The sequence below is a fragment of the Neofelis nebulosa genome, chromosome 5 (genome assembly GCF_028018385.1).
Source record: "Neofelis nebulosa isolate mNeoNeb1 chromosome 5, mNeoNeb1.pri, whole genome shotgun sequence".
NCBI lineage: Eukaryota > Metazoa > Chordata > Mammalia > Carnivora > Felidae > Neofelis > Neofelis nebulosa.
The window spans coordinates 85,868,210-85,893,502 of record NC_080786.1 but is presented as its reverse complement, the minus strand read 5'-3'; the positions used below and the strand labels follow the sequence as shown (position 1 = coordinate 85,893,502).

At 49.7% G+C, this 25,293-nt stretch overlaps 1 protein-coding gene across 1 annotated transcript in view; it reads left to right on the top strand.

Moving 5' to 3' along the window:
- The window catches only part of XXYLT1 (xyloside xylosyltransferase 1), a 172,937-nt gene that overhangs the window by 78,063 nt on the left and 69,581 nt on the right, over positions 1-25,293 (top strand). The window contains exon 3 of the mRNA XM_058730910.1: positions 20,522-20,654. Coding sequence (XP_058586893.1) covers positions 20,522-20,654 — 133 coding nt within the window. The remainder of the gene's footprint in view (positions 1-20,521; positions 20,655-25,293) is intronic.

The following is a 25,293-nucleotide window of genomic DNA, read 5'->3' as shown; positions in this document are numbered from 1 at the left end:
CAAAGGCTGTGCCCAGCAGTGCTTCTGCTGACACAGGTTCTGTGGGCTCGTCACTTGTGAGAGGCATCTCAGGAGTGACATCTGGTGACTGTCCTCCAGGGAAGGGGGGGTTGTGGCCTCCGATAGAGAACAGGAGTGACTCTCTGGCAGGAGCAGGGGCTTGGTGGGGAGCAGGGCAGTGCCTGCTTTGCAAATGCAAGCTCGCTTCATCCAAAGAGATTCCTTTAAATTTGATTCCCTGAAGCCCGTATTTCACCCTGTTGCTTGACTGCCGTGGCGGGGATGGTGGGAGGAAGGAACTTTGGGGAAATAGGAACCTCTGGCCCTTTGAAAATCGGAAAGGAAAATGAAAGAGCTTTGAAATGATGCTTTTAGTCACTGAGAAAATAGGATTCAGCTAATAAAAATATAGTTTCATGCCAGTTTTTTAGACACATGTCGGGTGTACCCTGGGAAGTGGGTTTTTGTTGTTGTTGTTGTTTGCCAGGTCTTAAAAGACTCACTGTCATTTGGCATTGGGTGCCACCAAGGTCAGTGCCCCCCCCCCCCCCCCGTGTATGTACTGTGTTGGTGGTTGGTTCCGGTTAGAACCGGAAGGGGTCTGAGGGACCCCCAGGCCTGGACCCTTGTTCCACAGATGAGGAAGTGTACTCAGGGGCCACAGTGAGGCTGACCACGTATGCCAGGGACCCTGCGAGCCACACCGGCTTCTTGGCCTCACCAGAAATGCTGATGAGGAATTAGGAATGTGGTCTGTGGGGTCACCGGAGTGTGTCCAGTTCCAAAACCTCCGGCAGCTCCTCTTGTTTTCCTGTCCAAGCATGGGCAAAGGAGCTGCCCTTCTGTGGGGCCCGTGGATGGTGGGGCCGGGGGTGGCTTGGGAAGCATTGGTTCTATTCTTTGTTTGGTTTCTCTATCCCAGGAGTCAGAGGGAGCAGGGCAGCCCATGGGGAGGCCGATCAGATGAGGGGCAGTTGACTTGAGTGCACCCAGAGAGAGCCCACACTTTTGACCTGTGGATACTCCCTTTGGGGCCCCAGCCCTTTGTAGCCACAAGTGACCGTATGTGGCCCCAGCTCCTAGCAGGGCAGCGACATGCTGTGCTGTGCCCAGACCTCCTCGCCGGGCAGCAGGAGAACATGGGAGTGTTTTTGTCCATGGGACTCAGGCACATTCTTGGTGCCCAGAGCAGCCCTGCATATGGGGACCTCAGCTTTGTTCCCCGCCACCCAGGCTGGGCTCTGGTCAGCCAGTCCCAGAAAAGCTTGAGCTTCTCTGTCTGAACCATGGCTTTAATTCAGAGCCTCCTCCTCTCTTGTCCCGACTATTACGACTGCCCTTTGTCTCCCTCCTCAGCCTGGCCCCTCCACACAGCTTGGGAGGGCTTTACAGGGCACTCAGCAGCTCCCTGACTCCCTGCCATAATTTGCCCCCAGACCACCTTTCCAGCCTCACCCCCCGCCCCCTGAGTCCCTTATAAATGCTTTACCACAGCCAAACTGGCTTGCCGTCTGCTCTCCCAGAGCTTTCTGCTCTCCTAGGCTCACATGGCCCTGCCTTTGCTGATGCCAGGCTCTCCTGTAATTCCATTTCCCACAGAGAAAAAACGCTGGTGTATATCAGGTTTTCAAAGCCTGACATGGACTGAATTGCATATCCCCCCCCAGGTTCAGATGTGGAAGTCTAACTTCCAAGATGGTGGTCTTTGGAGATGGGCCTTTGGGAGGATCTCAGGGTTAAATGAAGTCATAAAGGTGGGGTCCTTGTCAGATGGGACTGATGCCCTTTATCGAAGAGGGAGAGATGCCAGAGTGCTCTCTCTGAGCGAGCGTAGAGGAAAGGCCTGCGGGACACTGAAAAGGTGGCGGTCTGCAAGCCAGGAAGAAACCCCTTGGGGGAAAGTGAATTTGTCAGCACCTTGATTGTGGACTTCCAGCCTCTTGAACTGTGGGAAAATCACTCTCTCTTGTGTAAGGTAGCCAGTCTGCGATATTTGGTTATGGTGGCCTGAGCTAACGGAGACCAGGCCCGAGCGAATACCAAGTCTCCTCCAGGTCTGCCTGCTCGCTGCGCCCACAGCACTGCCCCTGCACCCCGGAAATGCACCACGGGCTTCCTCGAGTGGTGGTGGCTTGTATTGAATCTCCATCATGAGTCTGTAAGCACTTTGATGGCAGAGACCTTGTTTTGCTTCACCTAATCAGAGAGTCAGATATTATATGTTTATTCAACTAATAATTGAATGAAAATTGAATGAATTAACCCCCAGCCCCACCTTGCCACCCTACATCTTTACAGCTGGCCGCGAGGCTGCACAGAGTACTTTTATGGCCACTTTTCTGCTGTCCCTGCACTGGATGATCGTTAACCCGATTCCTCTTGTGTATTAACATGCGGCTGAGCAGGGGTGGGGGGAGGGCCCCAGAGTGTTCTTTTTTACCCTTTTATGCCCCAATTGGTGCGGCTTTCCTAGCCCAGCTGGTGGGAGGAAAGGAACTGTTTTGGTGATGGCACAAAGGAGAGCTGAGGCCAGGACCAGAACCGGACCATAATGACAGGGAGATGTTGGGGAAGGAGAGCAGGCCTATGTCCCTATGCCTTCCTGGTATGGTTTTCCTTGAGGAGCAGTGGCCACATCCTTTGTCTTTGGACCCCAGCCTCCCAAAACTTAGGTGACGGAGAGAAGCAGCTCCCTAGATGGGAGCTCTGTTATGTCTCTCAAGTTGAACATCGTCACCACTAAGAGCACAGCCCCAAGAGCCAGGGTGCCTGAGGGGCACATCACATCAGATACCAGGACACCTGGTTGGGGAGAGAGGTGCCATCTGCGGTGGGGGGAGGTTGCCTAATCAGCTCACCCTCCTGCCCTGCTCAAGTCCTGTGGCAGGTCTGCCCACTGAATGCTCCGGCCATGACTTTTATACCTCCCTCTCCTCTTTCACTCGGCTAAAGGCCAGCTCTGGGTTTTCACCAGTGGCTCCCTTTGCTCTGTGTTCCCCTGTATCTTGGCATTTCTCTTTCCCCATCGTTCACGTCTCAGCTCAAATGCTGCTTGTTTAAAAGGTGTTCTCGGTCTTCCCAACTTCACTTGCCCCTCACCATATCCTGTTGCACCCCCTTGCTCAGCTTGCTTCTTCTCCCCCGGGCATTTCCTGCTGTGTGAAGTCATCTTGTCCAGACTGTGAGTGACATGGAAGCAGGTCCCTGGGCTGTCTTCCCTGCTCTATCTGCAGTGGTCAGAACACCGGCCACATAGCAGGGGGCTAATAAATATCTGTTGGATGATCAAAAGAATGCACAGCTGTCTGTCATGAACAGGAAAGGTGTCCTGTGTCTCAGAACTGTGCAGTGCGTTGCTGGCTCGTGTGTGGTTGCTGTGCCTACCGTGGTGCTGCCCTTGGACTTAGGAGAGAACGCAGGGCTCTGCTCGCACTGCCAGCTTCAGGGGGCGTGTCTACTCCTGAGTGGTTTACCTCCAGCAACATTGACTTTTTTTTTTTGTTTTTACTATAGCACGTCAAGGCTCTCATTAGATGCAGAAGGCAAATTTGGTGCAGTTCCAGATTTTCCTGTTGGAAAGGGGGCTCCATCTTTGAACAGAAAGTCACAGCTCTGCCTGAGTTAAAGTGTTTTTGGCAGTTTTGGTCTTCAGGAAGACCCTGAGGTTTTAGAGACTGTTTATATCAAAGGAATGAAAGTTACCAGGCATCGCAACTGTACTTCAGATGTGAGTGGAGGTGAAAGTGTTTTAAAAAGAAAACAGGGCTCATCCTGGCTTCCACAGAAAAGGAACATTCCTTTTTCTTCTGGTATGTGTTTCTTGTTCCTATGACCACACAGTCACGCCTCACTTTATAATTGAAATCATTTGGCGATCGTTTTAAGCTTGTTCAATTCTTCTGTCACTGACAGTTATCAAACTCAGTACCTGGGTATTTATCACTAATGACTAATAAGGTCACGATTGACTGTTATATGAATTGCACAGAGACAGCTTTGTCTCTTAATATTGGAGTGGAATATTCATAAACAAATTTGCCCTGACCTAGTATTCCGGTAGCCAGACGATCTACACTGCCATGTGGGAAACTATCTGCCTCAATAGAGGGGAGAACGGGACAGGTCAAGGGCTCTCTGCTGAGCAATGTAGGTTTGGAGAACAGTCGAGACACCAAAACTGTGGACACTATCCTGCCAAGAAAAGGTCCAAATATCATGTTTCCATAGGAATGCTCAAGTTTTTCCCTCATACAGGCACGCAGGAAGTTAAACCACAAGAAAGGCCAAGTCAAAATTTCTTAATCCACCCAAACAATGAAATTTGAAATGTGGGTTTATGGTTGGAAAGTGGCTGGGTAAAAATAGTGCTGAGTGACTCAACAAATCAGCCCCTTAGGCTCCCAGAGCTGCTAATGCATGTGGGCTTGGTAGCAGATCCCAGGGCTTGGCTGGTCAGAACTTGCCTTCCTTTGGGAAGGCGGGGCTGTCAGAACTCAGTCCCACTCCTGACACCTCTTGCCCGTGTTTCCTTCTTTCTCTGTACTCAATTCCAGAAGTTTTCAGTGCACGCTCACCACTGTCTTTTGGTGCTGTGACTCAGACGGAAGCCCCTTGCCTGCTTTTGGAGTTGGGTTCAGATGCCCTCTATGTTTTGGGACAGTGGCAGCTTTATTGCCTTCAGCCACCATTTTCCACAGGGAGGTTCTTACGGTCACTTACCTGACTGGAGGGACTTGCTCTGCCTACCCCCTCAGGCTATCCCCTTTGCTGCAGAAGGTTGACTGTGCATCGAAGGTTGTGGTCCTGTGTCTTTGTATATCTCTAAGGCTGGTCTGTCTTTTTTTGGATTCCTCAGGCCTGGAGCTGAGAGAAAGACTGAGAGAAAGACTCCTCATAGTAGACTCGAGGGTTTTTTCTCAGCTGCTGAGATCTCCAAAGTGCCTGCATTTGCCTTGAACTTCGAAGAGGTGTTTGGCAAGAGGAGATGTGGAAAATGTAGCACAAGTACACTTACATAAATGACAGGAAAAAACATCAGATGAGAGTAACTCCCAGCTTGTTCTTTCCTTTTTCTTAAAAAAAAAAAAAAAAAAATGCATTTGGAAATCCAGAAAGCTACCTTGTGGTGAAGTAAGAGGGAGGCAGATATCTCTAGATGGACTTGATTATAGGATACAGATTATAAAAATGGGTAGCTCTAGCCACCTTGAGAAGGAATCCTAAAAAAACCTAAAGGTCATGGCAAATGCCTTAAATCTGATATGTGTTGCCATAAAATGGGTATATTCTATGAGGTAGTTAATTAATCCCTTAATGAATGTTTTTAACTGAAAAAGTGTTTTTAATTTAAAAGCAATACATGTCCATTTTGAGAAGATGAAAAGTACTTTAAAAAATGCACATTTTCTGGGGCGTCTGGGTTGGCTCAGGCCATTAAGCCTCCAACTTGGGCTCAGGTCATGATCTGGCGGTTCATGGCTTCAAGCCCTGCATCAGACTCTGTGCTGACAGCTCGGAGCCTGGAGCCTGCTTTGGATTCTGTGTCTCCTTCTCTTTCTGCCCCTCCCCTGGTTGTTGTCTCTCTCTCAAAAATAAACATTAAAAAAACCTTTTTTAATGCACATTTTCTTCCAGTCTTATATGTGTATACACATATAAATACATCAATAATACTTTGTGTATATTTGACATACTGATAATCATGTTATATATTATAATATTATGTCTTAGAATATTAATTCATTTCAGTGATTACAAAAGAATACATACGTACTGTAGAGATGTGGACTACCATAAAGAAATTTAAATAATCTGTAATGCCACAGTGGGATGAGGCAAAGCAGCCATGCCTCCCAGTAGTCACAGCTTAGTGCAGTTCCCTCCCTTGAATTTGGGCTGGCTCGGTGACCTGTTTTTGACAAATAGGATATTGTGGAAGTGACGTAGCATGACTTCTGAGGCTCGGTCCCTAAGAGCCGTGCACTGTCAGCCTGGGTCTCTCGGAACACTTGTTCTTGGCAGGCTCCCCTTTGGGAATCCAGCTGCCACGCCGGGCAGAGCCAATACCCTAGGGAGAGCCCACAGGAAAGCGCTTTGGTTGACAGCCCCAGCTGAGCTCTTTGCCGATAAGCAGTGTGAGTCACGTGGTCATCCAGCCTTTTGGCTGACGCTGCAGCCTCAGCTGCTATTTTACTGTCTCCACAAGGGAGACCCCACGTGAGGACCACCCAGCCAAGCACAGTTGACCCGCAGATCCATGAGGGATAAGCATACACTATTTGAAGATGCTGACTCTTGGGGTGGTTTGTTATCAGCAACAGATAAACTGGCATGGGGTATGGGTGGATTTCGAAGCGAACGTGTTTAAAGGGAGCCTGTGGAGGCGAAAGAACTCAGACTCTGGAACCACTTAGGCCTGATGTGCATTCCTGCTTTGTCACTCACCAGCTGAGTGACCTTGGGCAAGTTCTGTGGCTACTATAAACCTGAGTTTTCCACCTTTGTTAAATGGGAACTGGGAGATTTAAAAGTTATCCAGTGTGGGGCGCCCGGGTGGCTCAGTCGGTTGAGCGTCCGACTTCGGCTCAGGTCATGATCTCACAGCTCGTGAGTTTAAGCCCTGCGTCGGGCTCTGTGCTGACAGCTCGGAGCCTGGAGCCTGCTTTGGATACTGTGTCTCCCTCTCTGTGCCCCTAACCCACTCACATTCTGTCCCTGTCTCTCTCAAAAAGAAATACACATTAAAAAAATTTTTTTTGAGTAATCCAGTGTGTGGCACACAGTAGGTACTACATAAATGTTAGTTTCATATGGTAATACTTATCACCGTGAAGAATGCTCGTAAGGAGGATTGGAAGCAGTAGTGGCGGCAGCAGAGAATATATAATGAAAATGCTACTAGATTTGCAGTTTTTGAGGCTAGTAACAACGTCATTCATTTCTGAACCTCCTCCACACTGTCATACTACATTGGCACGCAGTAGGGACTTTATGACTTGTTTGGCTTGGCATGGCTGAGGTCAACACAGAGAGGCCTATCTCCTGTGCCTGATAAATGTGCTATTCTGAGAACAGCCGCTGGGTTATGAGTGAGGGAAAAGGGCCACCTCTGTTCAGAATCATGGGTGGCAGGGCCGGGGTGGGGGTCCTGGAGAACGTGTGTCCTAACCCACTCGTCTTTACAGTCTGGGAGAACTGATGCCCACATGGGAGGTGGCTTGCCCAAGGCTGGACGTAGCGGCAGAGTCAGACCTGTGAGCCAGGCCTCTACCCCAGTGCCCTGTCTACTCACACTTGCCTTAAGTCCTTAAATTCACGTTTCATTAAATAAGGTAGAGCCCATGCATTGCTTGTTTTACGAAATAGAGGAAAGCCAGGGTGGGGCGGTGTCGCCTTCTGAAACTATCTGCAATACGCAGTCATGTCCTACTAGTCTCTCTATTCACTTACTTATTTTTGTAAGAATGCACAGGGGCCTTCTAGCGTGGTACCGCTGGAGGTTTTCCAAGAGGGTCATTTTCCATCCCTCCCGCCCCTCCCACCTCCCACTGGGTTCTTGGAGGATGGATCTGAAGTCACACCGCCAGCAACCCTGATGCTCCCTTGTCCAGTGCCCCTGTGGCAGGCGACCCCGAAGCCTTCCAGTCAGGGAAGAATTTGCCCGGCACGACCTGTTGTAAGCAGGGATGCCAGAAAGTTGTTCTTTACAGTAGAATGTCAGCTAATAAACGTAGAGGGAATGAAGGCGTTCGAAAATCACCATTTGGTGATAACCATTATAGTAATAATTTATTCAGGTGAGGCGAATCAATGGATACTGAACCAGAGCAGGCAAAAATTTGTTCGGGAATAGGATATTTTCACTGTCTCAAAACGTTTCCCCACATAATGCTGTTGTTACAAAGAACAAACGGTAACTTTACGATTGAAATTAACATCATCAGTAATGGGACAAATTGACATGCTGTGCCTCCTGATGTGACAGCAAGAAGAACACCGCACTGCGTCTGTGGTGTTCTTGACAGAGATGCATAACCTGAATCTAATCGCGAGGAAACATTAGACAAATGCACGTTGAGGGAGATTTTACTAAATAATTGGCCTGTACTCCTCAAATTGTCCCTGGTCACACAAGATGAGGAAAGACCGAGGGACTACTTCAGGCGGACGAGATGTGACAACTATATTCCATCCTAGACCAGAAGTTTTGTTTTTGTTTTTGGACAATTGACAGATTTTGAATGGGACTATAGATTAAATGGTAGTGATGCATTAATGTTAATTTCCCGGTCCTGATAGTTGTGCTGTCATGAAGTTTCTTAGGAAATACACACTGAAATATTTAGGCCTAATTTTTTTTTTTTTTTTAATTTCATCTGCAATTATGTCAGTTCGGCATTATATTTTATGTCTTTAATTAAAAATTAAAACAAATGAGGGGGCGCCTGGGTGGCGCAGTCGGTTAGGCGTCCGACTTCAGCCAGGTCACGATCTCGCGGTCCGTGAGTTCGAGCCCCGCGTCAGGCTCTGGGCTGATGGCTCGGAGCCTGGAGCCTGGAGCCTGTTTCCAGTTCTGTGTCTCCCTCTCTCTCTGCCCCTCCCCCGTTCATGCTCTGTCTCTCTCTGTCCCAAAAATAAATAAAAAACGTTGAAAAAAAATTAAAAAAAAAAAAAATTAAAACAAATGACTTAAATTTTAATTATAAAATAGAAACTAGTTAATTAAATGAAATTAAGATTTAATTAAAACAGAAATGAATTAATTAGTGCTTAGGTACAGTTTGGAAGACAGAATCTTTTTGGTTATAGAGTCTGGGATGGGAACAGGTTAGGAAGGGGGTTTCTCAGGCACCCTTGCTCCATAGGAAGGCAGATTTGTGTTTTATTTTTTTTTAATTTTTTAAAAGCTTATTTATTTATTTTGAGAGAGCGAGACAGTGCAGTGGGGGAGGGGCAGAGAGAGGGAGAAAGAGAATCCCAAAGAAGCTTCACTTGTCAGCTTACAGCCTGATGCGGGGCTCGAACTCAGAGTCAGATGTTTAACTGCCTGACCCACCCAGGCGGCCCCAGATTTGTGTTTTAAATGGAAGTTAGAATGGAGTCTTGTGGCTTCCTCAGGTTCTCGGGTAATTCTTAGCAGACTTAGGCTCCTGCGATGCTCCCCTTAACCTTGGTAAACAGGGGTGAAAGCATTGAAACACCACTGTGTTGGTGGGAGAGTCTATAAAATAGGGACAGTAATCCCTACATGTAAAGATTAAATGAGGTAAAATACATAAAAATGCTTAGCACAGTATGTGGCATTTGGAACCTCATTTTATAGGTGATGATAGATCATTTTTTTTAACGTAGCATAAGAATCAATAAAACAACATGACATTTTGGCAAGAGGCCTGGCTCAGGAGACAAGAAACCTGAAAAGCTATCTGACCACTGGCCAAGTCAGTTTGCAAACTGTCACGGGCCCACAGGTGTTGCTCCCCAAAAGATTAAAACCATATTTTTTTTCTCCTGCTGCAAAAAGTAAGGGAATGGGTAGTTCTTTGCATATAAGCCTCAGAAAGGTATTTCTGGGCTCCTAACACGGAGAAACTGGTTTTTCCCTTCGACAGTTGCTGCGATGTGGATTTCTGGGCACAAGGAACGACGTGGGGCCGCTCTCTCCTCGGCTGCCCTGCGGTCCTGGGAGAACTTGCTCCTGTGCTCGCGGCCGGGCTGCTGCTTCTCCGAGAGGGGCAGCTGGCTCTTCCCCTGATCGCACTTACCCTCCTCGTGCGGCGTCTCGGCCGTGGTTGCAGGTCCTTCTGCTGCGTTCGCTGCAGAGGGGGTGGGGGAGACCTGGGTAGCGGTAGGCTGCAGGACCCCACAGAGAGGAGGGTGAGTCCACTGGGTGAAAAGGCCTCAGGACGTTCAGGCCCAGGAAGGAGTAATGGGTTCATCATCCATACCGGGAGGAACTGCCAAAATACAGAAACCGTTTCATTAGTGACGTGGAAGAGATGGCTGCAGTGCTAGGACGCTGACTGCAGGATGGTCTGTGCTCGCGTGGGTGTCGTCACCAGGGGCCCTTGGTCAGCCTTCTGGCCCAGCACACAACCAAGCAGTGCGTGTCAAGTGTGCTCTCAGTGCCAGAATGGGCGCCTGAGAGGCCTGCCGCCAGAAACTGGGTGAGGAGGTGGCAGCCACCCCTGCGTGGTGCCCCCCAAGCAAGGTGTCGTGCTCACAGAACTCCCGTGGCGTCCTGGAGACCGTTTGAAGGGCCTGCCCTGCTGTCTGGGGTCTGACTGTCTCTGGTGTGGTTCACCTTCCTCGTGACTGTGTCTGGATTCCGAGAGACACATTGGGACACAGGGTGGAGAGCCGGCCTGGATGTGACGAGTGAAGCCAGTGATGGAGGAGCCCTGCCCTGGCGGGCACACTCTCAGGGGTGGCCAGCAAGGAGCCGGTGAGGGCCGATCGGAGGTCTGGAAGGTGGGCGGACGGGAGCGTGGCAGGAGCTCACCAGCGGCGAGAGGGCTTCCTGAACAGGGAAGAGGTGTGTGCACATGGGTCAGAGGACACGGGCTTGGTTCCTGTTTTGCCGTTATTGATGATGTGAGCTTAGCAAAGCCTAATCCTTTGGGCCTGTATTTCTTCACCTGTCAAGTGAGTGGAATTACTGTGTGCCAGCTGTGGAAGTACTGCTGGTTGCTGCTCTGTGTCCATTCTCTTCCTTTTCAGTTATTTGTTTGTTTATTATTTTTTAATGTTTATTTTTGAGAGAGACAGACAGAGCAGAAGTGGGGGAGGGGCAGAGAGAGAGGGAGACACAGAATCCGAAGCAGGCTCCAGGCTCCGAGCTGTCAGCACAGAGCCCGATGTGGGGCACGAACCCACGAACCACGAGATCATGACCTGAGCCAAAGTCAGACGCTCAACTGACTGAGCCACTGAGGTGCCCCTTCTTTTTCATTTATAAGCGAATCCCATTTATTTGGGTGCAGCATTATGCCCCGTAAAATAATTTCATAGCTTCCCTTGCAGCTAGGTGTGGCCATGTGACTAAATTAGGGACTTCCAGGAAAGTTGTTCAAAGGGTCTGCCTCATTGCAGGGGGTAAGGGGAGGGAACCTTTCCCTTTCTTCCCCCTTGTTGCCTGGAGCCTCAGTAGCTCTCTGGCACCATGCAGTGACCTTGAGAATGGAAACCAGGTCTAGGATAATAGAACGGAAAGGTAGGAGCCAGGACCTTTGACAGCTTCATGAAGTGGCCCTACCACCCCTGGATGACTTAGCTTTAGTCTTCTGTGTGTTCAAACCATTGTTACTTTACATCTTCTGTTCTATGCAGCTGGACCCAACCCACATGGATGCCCCTGCCCCCTAGGGTTGTTGTAAGGTTTAAACAAGCTAAAGCATAGCAAAGCGTTTTGTGAGTTGGGAAAGCACTTTGCACGTTGCTATGTGCCATAAAAATATAAGGAATCAGTCCTGTTATTGCCGTTGTCATTTGCATAAACCTAAGGGGCAGGCTGCGGTGACCAGGCCCAGACAAGCTGGCTGAGCCAGGGGCACCAGTGTGTGTCAGAACTTGGCATAGGGATGGGGGCTGCAGGCAGTGGAATAAAACCTTTGTTACTTTTCCTTTGGGGGAGTGCAAGCGGGGGAGGGGCAGAGAGGAGGACAGAGGATCCAAAGTGGGCTCTGTGCTGACAGGCTGACAGCAGTGAGTCTGATGCAGGACTCAAACTCATGAACCGTGAGATTGTGACCTGAGCAAAAGTCAGACGCTCAGTTGACCCAGCCACCCAGATGCCCCTAGTTTTCCTAATTTTACACTGAGTCCATAGGTGTGGCCTGGGCTCAAATGCGAGAAAGAGGGAGAGAGTGGTTGGGGGAGGTAAAGAGTGAGGGCAGATGAGATTAGAAACAGGGGCCCCCACAATTCCGGTGAAGAACCTCAGAGTGAGCAGTTTGGAAAGTTGAGCCGTGAGAGCGTTCGGGTAGACCAGTGGTCAGTGTCTCACTATTTTCAGAAAACACCTGTGACTTCTGCCCAAAGAGGACTGTTTTCTCCAGCTGCCATCCCCAGGGCTCTTTGAAAAAAGCCTCCTGGTGAAGAGCAGAGACCTGGCGTCAGTCTCCGTGTTGGTGAACAAAGCCAGAATGTGGTCATGCCCCAGATAGGAAGCAGGGCTTAAGCCTTTGCAGATAAAAAATCAAGTTTCTAGCAGACCTCAGAGAGCTAGAAGCTGTGGAGAGGCCAGCGGGGGCCACGGACATCCATGCCATAGAAAGGAAAGAAAGGCGGATGTTCTGCTTTCCAAATCCAAAATTCAGTTTCCTCTGTAGATTAAAATTCGTAAAGATACATGAGCTATAATTTCATATTGGCAATAGAAGTGAGAGGAAAATTGAGACCAGGTGTTATATGTGTTGTTGTATATTATATACGTCCCTAAAGTTTTTCAGCCAAGTTGGAAATAAATTCTGTCCTATCCTAAAGGATATGATTTATATACCTAGTCACCGAAGGCACTAGGGGTGAGGGAGGAGGCTCATGTTACACTGTTGCTAAAGCAAAAACTGTGCCTTTTCATAATAATTTGTTTTGTCCACAAAACAGGAGCTGATAGTTATAAAAAATGTGAGCGCGGAGCCATAGCTCACACTCATTATTCCATGCTTAATTTTGAGAGGGGGTGAGTAGGGCTGGAAGAAAGAATTTGTTGTATAGCTAATGCATAAAACTGACTGTGGCCATTAATTTCAACCTCTTGGCCCCCAAACCTTTTACCAGAGCTGCTAACAGGTTGTATAAATCACTCGCAGGAACTCCATTTCCTCCCTTCGCTCCTCCCCCAGAGGTAGGTGCAGGCTGCTGATGTGGAAAACAGAGATCAGCCTGGGGAGAGTCAGGGACTTCCTGGCTGAGCAGCGTCTGCAGAGTCCAGCCTGTTGTGTCCTGGCCACCCTGGGGAGGGGGGCGGGAGCGGGGGAGGGGGGGGGGAAGGGACGGGGGTGGTGAAGAGCAAGATGGGCTTTAGAGCCCAGCATCCCTTGTGAGTCTCAGCCCTGCCACTTTCCGGCTGTGTGATCTTGATTACCATACTTCATTTCCTCATTTGTCAAGCAGAAATCATAATACCAATCTCAGAGCATTTGGATGATTAAATGATTATAATACATTTTCTGCCTGTTGGCTATTGTCATTGAAAACTTCCTCTCAACTTTTGTGGCGTGAAACTCTCCCCCGCTCACGCCCCCCCCTCCCCCGCCCCGAAGTTTCTCCGTTGGCCTCTACTCAATGGAAGGGAACTCCAATAGTTTTTCAGCTCACTGAGGGTAAGGGTCTTGAGGGAGGTGGTTGTGGGAGGTGGGAACCCCTTCTCTGTCCACAGAAGCCCCAGCCACTGTACCGGGGTGCTCTGGAGCTGTCTGATGTTTTCATCCTTGATGTGGCAGCATTTCATATGTTTAAAGATAGGGCGATTTTAAAAGGGCCTCAGGGACGTCTGAAGGCATTTCAGACATCTGTGTGTGAAGGCACACACGTAAACCCGTGTGTGGTGGATCAAGCGCACTGCTGGGTGAGGAAGTCTGTGATCTCAACTCTGACGCTTCCTCACTAGGTTGCCTTAGACAAGTCGCCCATAACTCTCTCTGCCTCTGGTTTCTCATTTGAACACAGGAGGTCCTAATGGCCGCCTGGCAGAAGTGAAGCAGAGGTTCATGAGCTGGCTCGGTAAGTGTAAAGCCCTCGTCATGGCCTGGCACACGGATACCATCTCTCTGCTCCTCAGGAGGGACCGTGTGACCAGGCTGGAGGAGCCCCAGGAGTCTGTACCCAAGGCCTTGGACGCTTGGCATGTCCCACCTTCGTTGGTGGCAGCTCTCCCCATAGTTAGCCTGCCGTCCTGCAGCTGGGCCTTATGCCGCGAAGGGAGTGGAGAGGGGGGCTTTGAGGGACAGGGAAAGGCCCAGCTGGGAAAAGACCCAAGTTCTCTGTTGGGTCTGAGAATCACCACAGCCACTGTCAACTACAGACGCCCTCAGGGGCACCGCTGGGGTCTGTGCATTGTGGTGGCCAGTCTTCCATCACAGCCCGAGACCCTGTGCAGCAGGAGCAGCCAGTCTGGCGTGGCTGGTGCGGCACATCAGGATTGGGCCTGGGCCGTGGGCCTCTTACCGTTGGGGGGGGGGGTCCCTACCCCTCTCAGTGGCCTTTGGCTCCTGCAGGCCAGATGTGCCTCCGAGGAGCCATTACGAAGCACCAGAGGAGGATAAAACAGGTGGCAAATTGTTGCAGTGTTTTCCAAGCAGACAGTGAGAAATCAAGCTTCCTTTCCAAGCAGCTGCTTCCAGATTCTCCACCTCATGACACCTCACAGACTCGGGTTGCCACAGTGTCCCCTTCTCCCTGAACCCTCTCCTGGCTAATGGAAAGCTAGGGGTAGTGTTCTGAGGTGAAAGCCCTCTGATGTGTTATAAATATTTATCTCTGGAAAGCTCTGAAGCTTTTTCAAGACAGAAGGAGAAAGGAGGCACTTGCACAGTCAATCTGCCCCCTCGGAGAAGGCCCGTTCGTTGTGCAGGATGGTAGGCCCAGTGCTTACCCAAGCGTGTCTGTCTTTTCATAATTCCCTGATCTGTTTTGTCGTGTGGTGTTCTGTGTGTGTTAGGATGCATCTACCAGGAATTACTTCTGGGGCTCGGAGAAGGGAGGGGAGTGGAAAAGAGGCTTCTTTTCCCCTTTTGTTTGTTTTTGGGTATCATTAATTACTCACTCTGGGTTGTAATTCCATCCATGGTCAGATGACATGCCTTGTGACTGGTTTAATTGAAGGCTGATGATGAGCTGTCTCAAGCCTTTCCACGGGGGAATGTTGACTTGGGAAGCGCCCAGCTGGTTCTAAGGCCGCGCATGTTGTCTTCCGCCGTGCACTGGAGCAGAGGAATGGACCCTCTGGCTCAGCCAGGCTGTGCTCGGGGCCTCAGGCGCCAGCAGCCGGGTTGGGCCTCCTGAACCCTGAGTACAGTCACCTGGGCAGTCAGTTACTTCCTCCGTGCTCTCCAGGGCCAGGGTGGTCATGATGGTAATGGTCTAGGTCTTGAAAGCTGCATTTGTAGCCAGCACTTCTAGTCCCGTCTTTCCTTTTCTAACCTGTTAGAAACGAATGGCACCATTTTGTTAGCCTCCAATGGGAGCATGAGAGAGTGAGGTGAGTGGATGTGGCCCCTGTGAAGATGATACCACTACTTTACCCCCTTGAAGTTCAAGTGGAAAAAGGTCTCAGACCAAAAATCCCACCTAGATCCTTAGCATCCTTTCCCACTTTGAGTTGACATATACTAGTGGCTCCTGTCTTCTTGTCAGATGTTTATCAGTCCTGTGGTTGGGGGTTGCAGCCAGGACCCCTGAACCGCCTTCTATACCCAGGATGCAGCAATTCTTCTGTTTCCTGAAATGGCCCGGGGTCAGCCTGTCTGATCTCTTGCCAACTACCGTCCCCCGTGGAAACCAGTGTTCAAAGTCCTGAATGCTGATCCATGAAGGGACACTGCTGGGAGTCCCTCTGCATTCTGTCATCTACTGAGGGGTCTGGCCAGCCTGCCTCAGCCCTGGTGCTCATCTGAGGATCATGTTCCTCAAATCCCTCATGCCACACAGGACTTTTCCTAACACATGGGCAAGCTTCCTTCTATCTGAGAAAATGACACACTTCAGTTCTCGGTTTTGTGATTAAACACATACATGGCAAGATTGGTAAGTTTGAGGGGCTGGTTGGATGGCCCATCTTCTGGATGTCGCAGCAAACATGTTTCCAGGAGTGAACAGGTCCAGCTAGAACAGAAGATGACTGGGTGGTGGACCAGCGGAGGTGGGGGGACAGTGTTTTTTCTACTGGCTGTTGCAGTTCTCACACCAGGCACTGAGCTTGTGTCTCCATGGGTGACTCCTGGTTGTTAAGTCAGGCTTCTGCCTCCCTTTGAATGTGCGACTCAAGGTGTGTTCTTAGAGAAATTTAAAGATTTGTTGGCTTTGGTTGTTTTCTGACATCCCTGCCTGATGTTAATGTGAGAATATGGAGAGCAGTTTTCCAAAAGCTGGCTAGAAAGTATGTGGATCATGGAGGTCTCTTCTTTCTTTAGCTGCGACTATTTATCTTCAGGTTTACGTTTTCATGGTATGATATGCACATCCTCCATGAGCTGCTTGTATTGGGTGCCTGGCAAGTCTTGCGCACAGCCCTTTGGGCCATATTTTGGCCACAGTGTTTTCTGCTCTTGAGTTTATGGCCCAAATTGGGAGTGGGTAGAGGGTGGGGGGCACTAATTGACATGAGAGCATTAGCTAGGCAATCAGAAGACCTGAGTTCTGGGACCAGCTTTGCCACTTAGCTCAACTGTGTGACCCCTGACAAGTCCCGTGTCATCCTTGGTCCTCAGTTTCTCCATCTGTATAATGGGTAGATTTGCTCTTCTTTCAGATCTGTTATCCTAGATTATTCTGCCTTTTTTTTTTTTTTAACCATTTTCTCACGGGATTCTGACATGGCCCACATTCACCCAGCCTGGACGCTGGCCATTGTTTTGAGTTTTGTAGATGTCTAGTCCCTTTTCTGAGATGCTTTTTCCCATGCTTTATAGATTTCATCTCCTTTTTGTTTTGGAGTCAGTTATCTCACCCATTTATTACTTAAATCTCAGTGGTCATAACTGCTGTCATTACAGCCGTCCTCCAGCCAGCATCCCCTCTGGGCCGTCACCATTGCTGCCACTGCCATGTATCCATCTTATTTCATCCTTAGAAGAGCCTTTCAACATTATAGATACCACCTCCCCTGCCCCAGCCATGCAGTTCCCTCAGAGAGAGGACTACACCAAGGACCAGAGGCCAGAGGAGCAGGGCCCTTTAAGAGAATCTCACCCCAGTCCATTCCAGCCTTCCTAGTAAGCATCTTCCTCTTTCCAGCAGTGACATTTGCAACTTGGCATCTTATTTCAAAATCACATAAAAGAGTAACCGTCTGGATAGATGCCCGCATGACATTGCAGGTTGCTCTGAGGGCTGTCGGCTCTCAGAACAGAAGGGAGTGTCCTCCTGCCTCAGCCCAAAGAGTAGTAACTGGGTCAGTCCTTTCACATCAGTGTGAAGAAGTCCGTTCGTGCACACCTGCTGCCTCTTCCCTTCCTAACCAGTTAACTTATTTGGTGAAGTCCCTCTTGGAAGAAGTATTAGCAACTTATAGTAAAATAAGGTACCTTCCAAGTGAGGAGTTATAAAACCATAAAAATATCTCAAATTCCTGTGTCTCAGGGCCGCACATGGCGTTTTCCAGCTTTACTCCCAGCCAGTCCCTAAAGGGCAGGGAAAGTGCTTAGATTTATCGATGGGCTTCTTAAGACAAGGCCAGGGCTCTGCCAAAATGAAGGAGCTGGGTCTCTTCAGGAGACATCTGATGCCCCTGAACTCCGCTCTCCCAGCACATTCTCACCTTCAAGGAACACTCACTCTGGCAAAGATGGGGAGGCAGGTACCCAGGTGGCAGTGCCCATGACTTTGACCAGGGCCTGTCCAGGCAGGGGAGGGAAGGAGGCATTCGGGCTGCACTTCGCAGAATAGGTTGGATTTAGATGGCCTTGAAAGACCAAGGGGTACACATAGCACGTGGTAGACCCTCAAGGAAGACCAGCTGACTGAATGGCCTCTCCACCACTGGGAGTTTCTTTAATTATAGCGGAACTATTTGCATGTAGAGGACTTCCCTTACGTTCTACATTTGGCCAGCTTGTTGCTCCGCTTTTTGTCTGTCAAGGTCTTTGGCACTTCGCTGTGCCCCTCTATGGTGGCAGGGGGTGCCTGATCTGCCTCCCTGGAGCTTCTCTCTGATCAGAGGGGAATCAGGGTCAACTGGAAAGAGCGTGCTGGGCTTTCATGTGAAGCTGACCAAAGGTCAGACCCCAGCTCCAGCACTCGTTTATTGTGGGACCTTGGGCTGTTGTTTTTAACTTTCCTAAGGCTGTTTCTTCATCTGAACATAGGAATAACTCAACACGTTGGGTGGTTATGAGAAGTAAGCTAAGTGCCTGTGCAATACTGGGTACTTAAAAACCACTCACAGAAAGGGTGGGTGCTTCCATGTGACTGTCACTGGTGTCATTGGAGGTACACCCTGGAGCCATGAGGATGACGTTTCCCCTTCTTGCATAGCCCTGTCAGTACCACACAGAAGTTCCACCATACATCCTTGAGGCCTCCCCATCTTTCGGCCAAATGCCCTTGTTCCCTTCCACCACCTTCCTCGGCAGAACCTGTCATGATGTGGTTTCTCTCCTCAGGATGATGGTGCCCTTCTGTCCCTGTCTCATTAAGTGCTTTGCTCTACTGTGTGTAAGAATCACCTGAGACCCTGGATGTAGGAGCTTGGGGCACAGGAAGTAGAAAGGGAGGGAGGGAGGGAGGAAGAAAAGTGGCTGGAGGGGGTGTGTGTGCACCCCCTCACCATGACTTCTTGATGGCTACGATTCTCATTCCTAGATGTTCTCTCCTGGGACACAGTGTCCTTCCCTAAGGTCCCCATCAGGTACTGTGTGTTTGTTCCCCAGGGCCACCTCTGAAAGCAACGGGTGCCCTGAGGCTCTGCCCCGTGGTCTGTCTCTCTTCTCCACTCCTAGTTTAAGGCAGCTTTCTGGGAGACAGCGATGTCAACACAAGGGCCTCCCGACCGCAGGCCCCGAGTCGTCACCTTTCCTGGTTTCTCTGTTGTTGTTGTTATTGCTGTCTTTAGTGCAGGAGGGAGAGCAGCAGTTTTACTCATTGGCGTGTGGGGATGGGCAGTGTGAAGCCAGGCAGGCAGCGGTGTTCCATGGCTGGGCGAGCTCATTTTCCTGCATCCCCTTCCCACAGGGCCAGAGAGGCGTGGCTTTGGTGCCCCCTTACTTTCCTCCGGCCTGGGCAGCTGGGGTCTCACCTAGTGTAACTTATTTTTTTCAGAACGCTCACGTCAAACGTCAGCTGATGTGTTGTTTGTTTTGTTTTGTCTTTTTTTTTTTTTTTTTTTCCTGTGCCACAAAGGAAAAGAGAACAAGAACAAATGAATCAGTTTTTCTGGAATCATAAGCTGTGATTTCTTCATAAACTAATTTCGAGAATGGCTATTGAATTCCACAAACATTCCTGAGTGTTTACTGACCACCAAGGCCTGCCCTATGAAGGGGTGGAGGCTGAGATGCCAAAGATAGGGTCCCTGTCTTCAGAGGGCTTCCTCGGGAAGCCTCTGCTCAGACAGCCGTCATGTCCTGGGGGGAGCCTCATGTTCCGGATGGGTGTTAGTGTGCCTCAGCTGCCCAGGCATGCCCATAGTTCACAGCCCAGCCCAAGTCTCCCTCCTCCATGAAGGGAGGCATCCTCCTTGACTGCATCCTCCTCCTTGACTGCATCAGGCATCAGTGAGTTCCCTACTCTCCAGACCCTGGATTCCTTCAGTCCTCTGCAGCCTGAATACAAGATGTTTCCCATCTGTCCTCTCCTCTTCCCAGCACCACAGCCTCCCGAGGCCCGTTGTATCACCCCCACATTAACAAATGAGACAGCTAGGATTTAAACAAGTCATTTTCCCAGGGTCACAGAGTTAATCAGCAGCAAAGCTGGAACTTGCACTTCGTGTCCGATTCCCACCTCAGGCCTCCTCCTCAGTGCAGAGCACTTTCTCTCCTCCATCATCTGACCCTGAGCGCCCCTTCTCTGGAGCCCCTGCAGCCCCTCCCATTTCATGTCCGCACTGGTTCCTCCCCTCTTGGTTTCAGTCACCTGCTATCACTCCTGGGGTGGGGGGCAGAGGCCCCATCAGCTGGGTCCAGTCCCCTGCTGGCACAGGCGCTGAGTCAGGCTTGGTAGGGGAAGGAGGAGAGAACTTAGCCAGTGCCTCCCTCCTCCCCTCTCACCCTGAGTCATCTGGAGGCAACAGAAACAAACAGAGCTTATGTGCCAGGTAATTGTGAGACTCAGTTTGTCTAATTATAGTTCACTTTGTCTTTCAGCCAGTGGAATAAAAACAGTATCTGAAGTCTTTCAGCTGTTCCCCTTTGGGTCAGCATCCCAGCCTGACACACTACGTTTGCAGAACGTGCTAATAAGGGCGGGTTTTCAGCTCTCTCTCCTGTGGGTCGTTTACCAGCTGTGCCCCAAAGAGAAACACCTGTATACTCAGCACTAGATCCTTTTGAGAATGAAGTGGTGTGCTGTTGACAATGACACCAGGACAGTGGGCCTGAAGTAGGGCACATGGTCACTGAGTTATAAACAAAATGCCTGCCTGCGATTGGAAGGAAAGGTGGAGTGGTTGTTTACGAAGGCTTCTCATGCGGAGTGGGTTGCTGGTGGATGAAGCGCCTCTGTTTCCAGCCATAACTTTGCATCATTCAGTGACTGTAAGAATGATCCACTACCTGTTTCTGCAATTTCCACTCATTTTCTGTCAGTGGCTGAGCCTCCCAGGATGTGTGTCTGTGTCTTATTGTTTTCTTTTTCTTTCCTCCAGAGATCCTGCGGATAATTCAGCTGGACCTAGACCTGAAGTACAAGACCAACATCCGGGAATTGTTTGAGGAGTTTGACAATTTCCTGCCAGGCGCCGTCATTGGCATAGCAAGAGAGATGCAGCCAGTATACAGGTATGTGGCAGCTGTAGGGGACGTGGCCTCCAGGACCCTCTCCACCCCTTGTCCCCTTCCCCTCTTCCGCTACCCACTTCAGACTGGGATTTATCGGTAGACAGTCTTTCTACACTTAATCTCTTAGAGACACATTTGTACTTACTGCCTGTCGTCAACAGTGCGGGCAGGTGGGTCCGCTCCAAAGCCGTAGATGCTGCCTCGTTCTTATTGGGGAGTGTGTGACATTTTTCTCGTAGAAAGGGGAGCCGTTTTGGTTGTTGGTTGTGGTTAAGCTCAGAATTTTAAAATCTTGGGCTTTGCCTTACAGAGGGAGGTATCAGGATATGGCTTTAACTTGCCGGTCTGATGATGAACTAGGTTTTCTTGGCATCTCGGTCACCAGTGACCGCTCCTCTGTTGAAGCAGAGTGGGTTTCTCAGTGTCTTGTAAGGAGGCAAAGGCAGCACAGCTCTGGAACACGGGTTGGCGTTCCCCGCTCACGGTGAAGAACGCATTCTGCGTCGTGCACGGCTTCATTGTCAAGCACGCGTCGTAGAGAAACCCCAGCGTCTGCGAACCGGGAGACATGTTCAAGAATATCCATTGCAGCATTGTGTGTGGTAGCCAAAAACTGAGAATGACTTAAATGCCGTAGATAGCAGAATGGATAAATAAAATACCTTCATCCGAGTGAGTTCTACACAAAACCAAAAATGAGCACGTGGTACCTACGCACACTACTAGGCAAAACTAAACTGTAATCTTCAGGGATGCGTACCATGTGGCCAAAATTATAAGGAAAACCAAGGAAATGCTGATCCCCAAAGCCAGCACGGCGTTCCCTCTGGAGAGGGTGGGGTGGGGGTGGGGAGGGGAGCAGGACGTAGGTGGAGGTTGCCTCTGGAGTGCCTCAGTGTGATGTCAGTCCTCTGCCACGGGGGCCGTGCACGGGGTTGCGCGTCGTCCTGTGTGTGTACTATACATCTTACAGTTGAAACAAAGGAGAGTAGAGGCAAAAGCACGTACAAGTTTTCGTTAAAAACTAGACCCATGGTTCTGGATCCAGAGAGTTCCAGGTCACTGACTGATCCTCCTCTGGGCAGAGCCAGAGCACCCCCAGAACCGAGCTGCCTGGAGCTGGGATTTCACCGTCCCCTGGGCTGGCCCGCTCTTTGTTCTCTGCGCATCCCCTCCCGCTGGCTCCCTGTGGACATTCTTGGAGCCATGCCGCCTTTGGAGAGCTGCAGAGCACAGGCGACTGGTGACCCAAGAGCCCGTGCTTCCCCTAAAAGAGAGGGGAAGAGTGACAGCCTGCTTGCTTGTGGTTATTTGCAATACGCAGATCACATAACAGGAAATTCCTGCGAGGCCTCTGAGAGGGCTGATAACCCCTGGGCCTTGTGGGCTGTTCGCTCTGACGTCATCCTCTCCCACGGTGCCCCCCGCCCCCCCCCGCCCCATCACAAAGCAGGGCCTAGTACTCCGGGAGGCTTTGGGCAAACACTTGCCACTTCCAGCTCCTAGCAGCCTCCGGGCCTCATTCCCTCACCTTCGCGCAAGGTGTATCTTATGTCAGTGGTTCTCAATTTCACAACTGGAGGCGCTGGAAAGGAGCACTGAACTGAGAGTCCAAAGTCCTGTGTGCTCATCCCTGTGCACAGGGCCTCGGTTCCCCCATGTGAGAACAGGAGCAGTTGTGCTCCTAGACTTCCCTTCCCTGGCTCTGGCACTGTGATCCCTCTCTCCTGCCACTCACCATTTCCTCAGTGTCTTTCCTCAGTCCTGAGGCTGCCTGTCTGTTGCGGGGGCGGGGGGGCTCCTCACTGCTCAGTAGGGGCCAGGGTCTCCTGGATACTTGTACCAGGCTCATTTTTAAATGCAGTCAGAGCAGTGATACCTTCAAGGCCTGATCTGGAATCTTCTCATGTAATATACATGGAAACGTGATCACATGTATATCGTTTTGGCCAGAATTTATGTTTTTTGTAGATCTAGGATTTTATTAACCGTGAAACTTAAATCAATTTAATTGTCTGGACTTCTCAAAAGAAATCTCTGAGAGATTTTAGATCCAAAACGAAATTGAATTTTTCTCACCTTCGGAGTCTTTAATTATCTGAGGAAAATCAGACCTCTGTGGCTGGGCTGCTGAAAGAGGCCCAAACTGCCCTGTCCTTAGGGCTCGTGCACTCAAATCAGCAGAAATGAAAACTCCTTTTGGTGCTCCCACCTTCCCCTTCCATTCCTCCCCAGCTGAAATGTTTATAAAGCCTCTAATAATTAAGTCTGCAAACGGCTGTCCTGCACGAATGTGCGCCCTACTGGCTCTGGGTAATTGCCTCTGAATATTTGCAGTCTCGCGCTGGGGCTGGGAATGGCCTGGTGCTGGCTGGGTGTGAGGGGTGGGGGGTGGAGTATGGATTTTTTTTTTTTTTTTTTTTTTGCTGTCTTCCACAAGAAAACTGGAGACTCCACTGCCCCCAAAGAGCAAGTGTTAGTTGTTTGCACCTTTGGAGCCTGTGCTTGTGGGGAGGGAGTGGGAGAAGAAAGGGGGGAATGGAAGGGCGGCAAGTAAACCACGTCCACACAAGGACGGATGGAACTGAGCCCTTCCCCTGGGCAGGCAGCCTCAGCCCCACTTGTCTGGACTTGGCCGTCACCCACCCCTGTGGGCACTTGCCACTTCCCTAGCCCTCCTCCAGGAATGAGGAGGTGGTGGGAGTTCCCACAACCGCGTGGCCTCCCCAAGTGGAGGAGTGTGAGGTGGGCAAGGGTTTTGCCATAAGCAAAATCAGCTAGCATCTATGAAAAGAAAGGAAAATTTAGAAACGAAACAGCACAAAAGCAAAGCAAAACTGGACTGATTAACCAAGTATGTTTTTGATCTGGAAATTCACTAAGCAGAAATAAATTTGGATCTCCTCAACTGTGTTATTTTTATAGTCGCTTGTCTGACAGTTACTGTACTTCAAAAGGGCACATCTTAAGTCATTTTTATGGTTGTTTCCCCTCCATTGTGTGCCATGAACGTTAGAAGCTTGGAGGAGAGGGGAGGGAAATGTATTTCTCACTATTCATTTGACAAATAGCTGTTTTGTTTTGTTTTGTTTTTCATTTCCCCCGCTGCCCCAAATATACATTAACCCCACCATGTGTTCTGGAAAATGATGGATTGTGGGATGCTAGGATGGCGATAGAGGAACCTTTTCCTCTAGGGTCCCCGTCAGGATTCTGTTGAGTCAGATGTTCCATGACCCTTCTCACCTGAAAGTTGGGGAGTCGTGGCCATTTTGGGTGGAACAATCCTGCCCTGACCCTTTCTCTGCCTCTTTGTCAAGAGAACTGGACTGCCGGACAGGTCCTCATGGGTGATGTGTTTAGTTGGGATACATGGCCAAAAGGAGGGAAGAGGCTTTTGCTTTCTCTGTCAACAGAATGGTCTCTGTAAATAGACAACTGTATTTTGCAAATATGTGTTAGTCCAGGATGCCATTTTGAATTTGCTTCCTGATGAATGTATTCGAAGAGTAAAGAAAACCGTTGGACGCTCTTTATGTACAGCCCATAAAAATTACAAGTGTGTATCAGCAGGCAGAGCCGCTTGACATGGAAGAAAAAGCATTCGGGTTATACTCAGAAGCTCTGGATTATAGTCCCTGCTTTTCATGAATTACCCACGTGATGCTTTGCAAGCTACTGGATGCTCTGACCCTCTGTTTTGTTTTCAATCTGTAAGTAGGGATACGTATATCTCCAGAATTACCAAAAACTCAAATGGAACAACATGCATGAAAGTTTCTGGAGTGAGAGAGGCCCTCAGTTAAGGGCACTTGCTCACTCTCCTCCCTCAGTCCTCACCACACCTTTGTGTGTTTTCTTTTCAAGGCGATTTCTTCTACGGGATACCCTTGCTCTACCCCACCCCTACCATGCAGGGATACTAGTTAAAACACACGACACTCACTTAAGTTGGATTTCAGATAAACAAATAATTGTCTTGTGTACGTATGCCCCACATATTGCATGGGGACATATGTACACAAAACAACTATTTGTTGTTTATATGAAATTTAAATTAACTGGATGCCCTGTTTTTTGTTTGCTTGCTTGTTTGTTTTGCTAAACCTGGCGGCTCTACCCCTACCCAAGAGTGAGAACCTTCTCTTTTTAGCAGAAGGGGGTGATCTGGCTTTTCTACAAAATCCTCGAGTGAGCAGGAACAAAGTGTTACAGGAGTGGGAGCTTGTGAGGAAAACAGGGTGAGTAAGTGAGGGATGGAAGGAGACAGCTCTCAAAGTCTCCGTGAGGCACCAGGCCTGAGGTCACCACTCCACTAGAGGTAGAGGCCTGCTTGTGATTTGGGCCCTTTGGGGAGGTCACTGGAGCTAGGAGGCCTGGCAGTGGTTCCTGCTGAGCTTGGAATGAGTGTATGAGAGAGAGAGACACAGAGAATGTGTGTGAGAGAGAATGTGTGTGTGTGTGTGTATGTGTGTGTGAGAGAAAGAGACAGATAATATGTGTGTGAGAGAGAGAATGTGTCTGACAGAATGTGTGTGAGAGAGAGAGAGAGAGAGAGAGACAGAAACAGAATGTGTGTGTGAGAATGTGTATGACAGGGAGAGAGAGAGAGAGAGAGAGAGAGAGAGAGTGTGTGTGT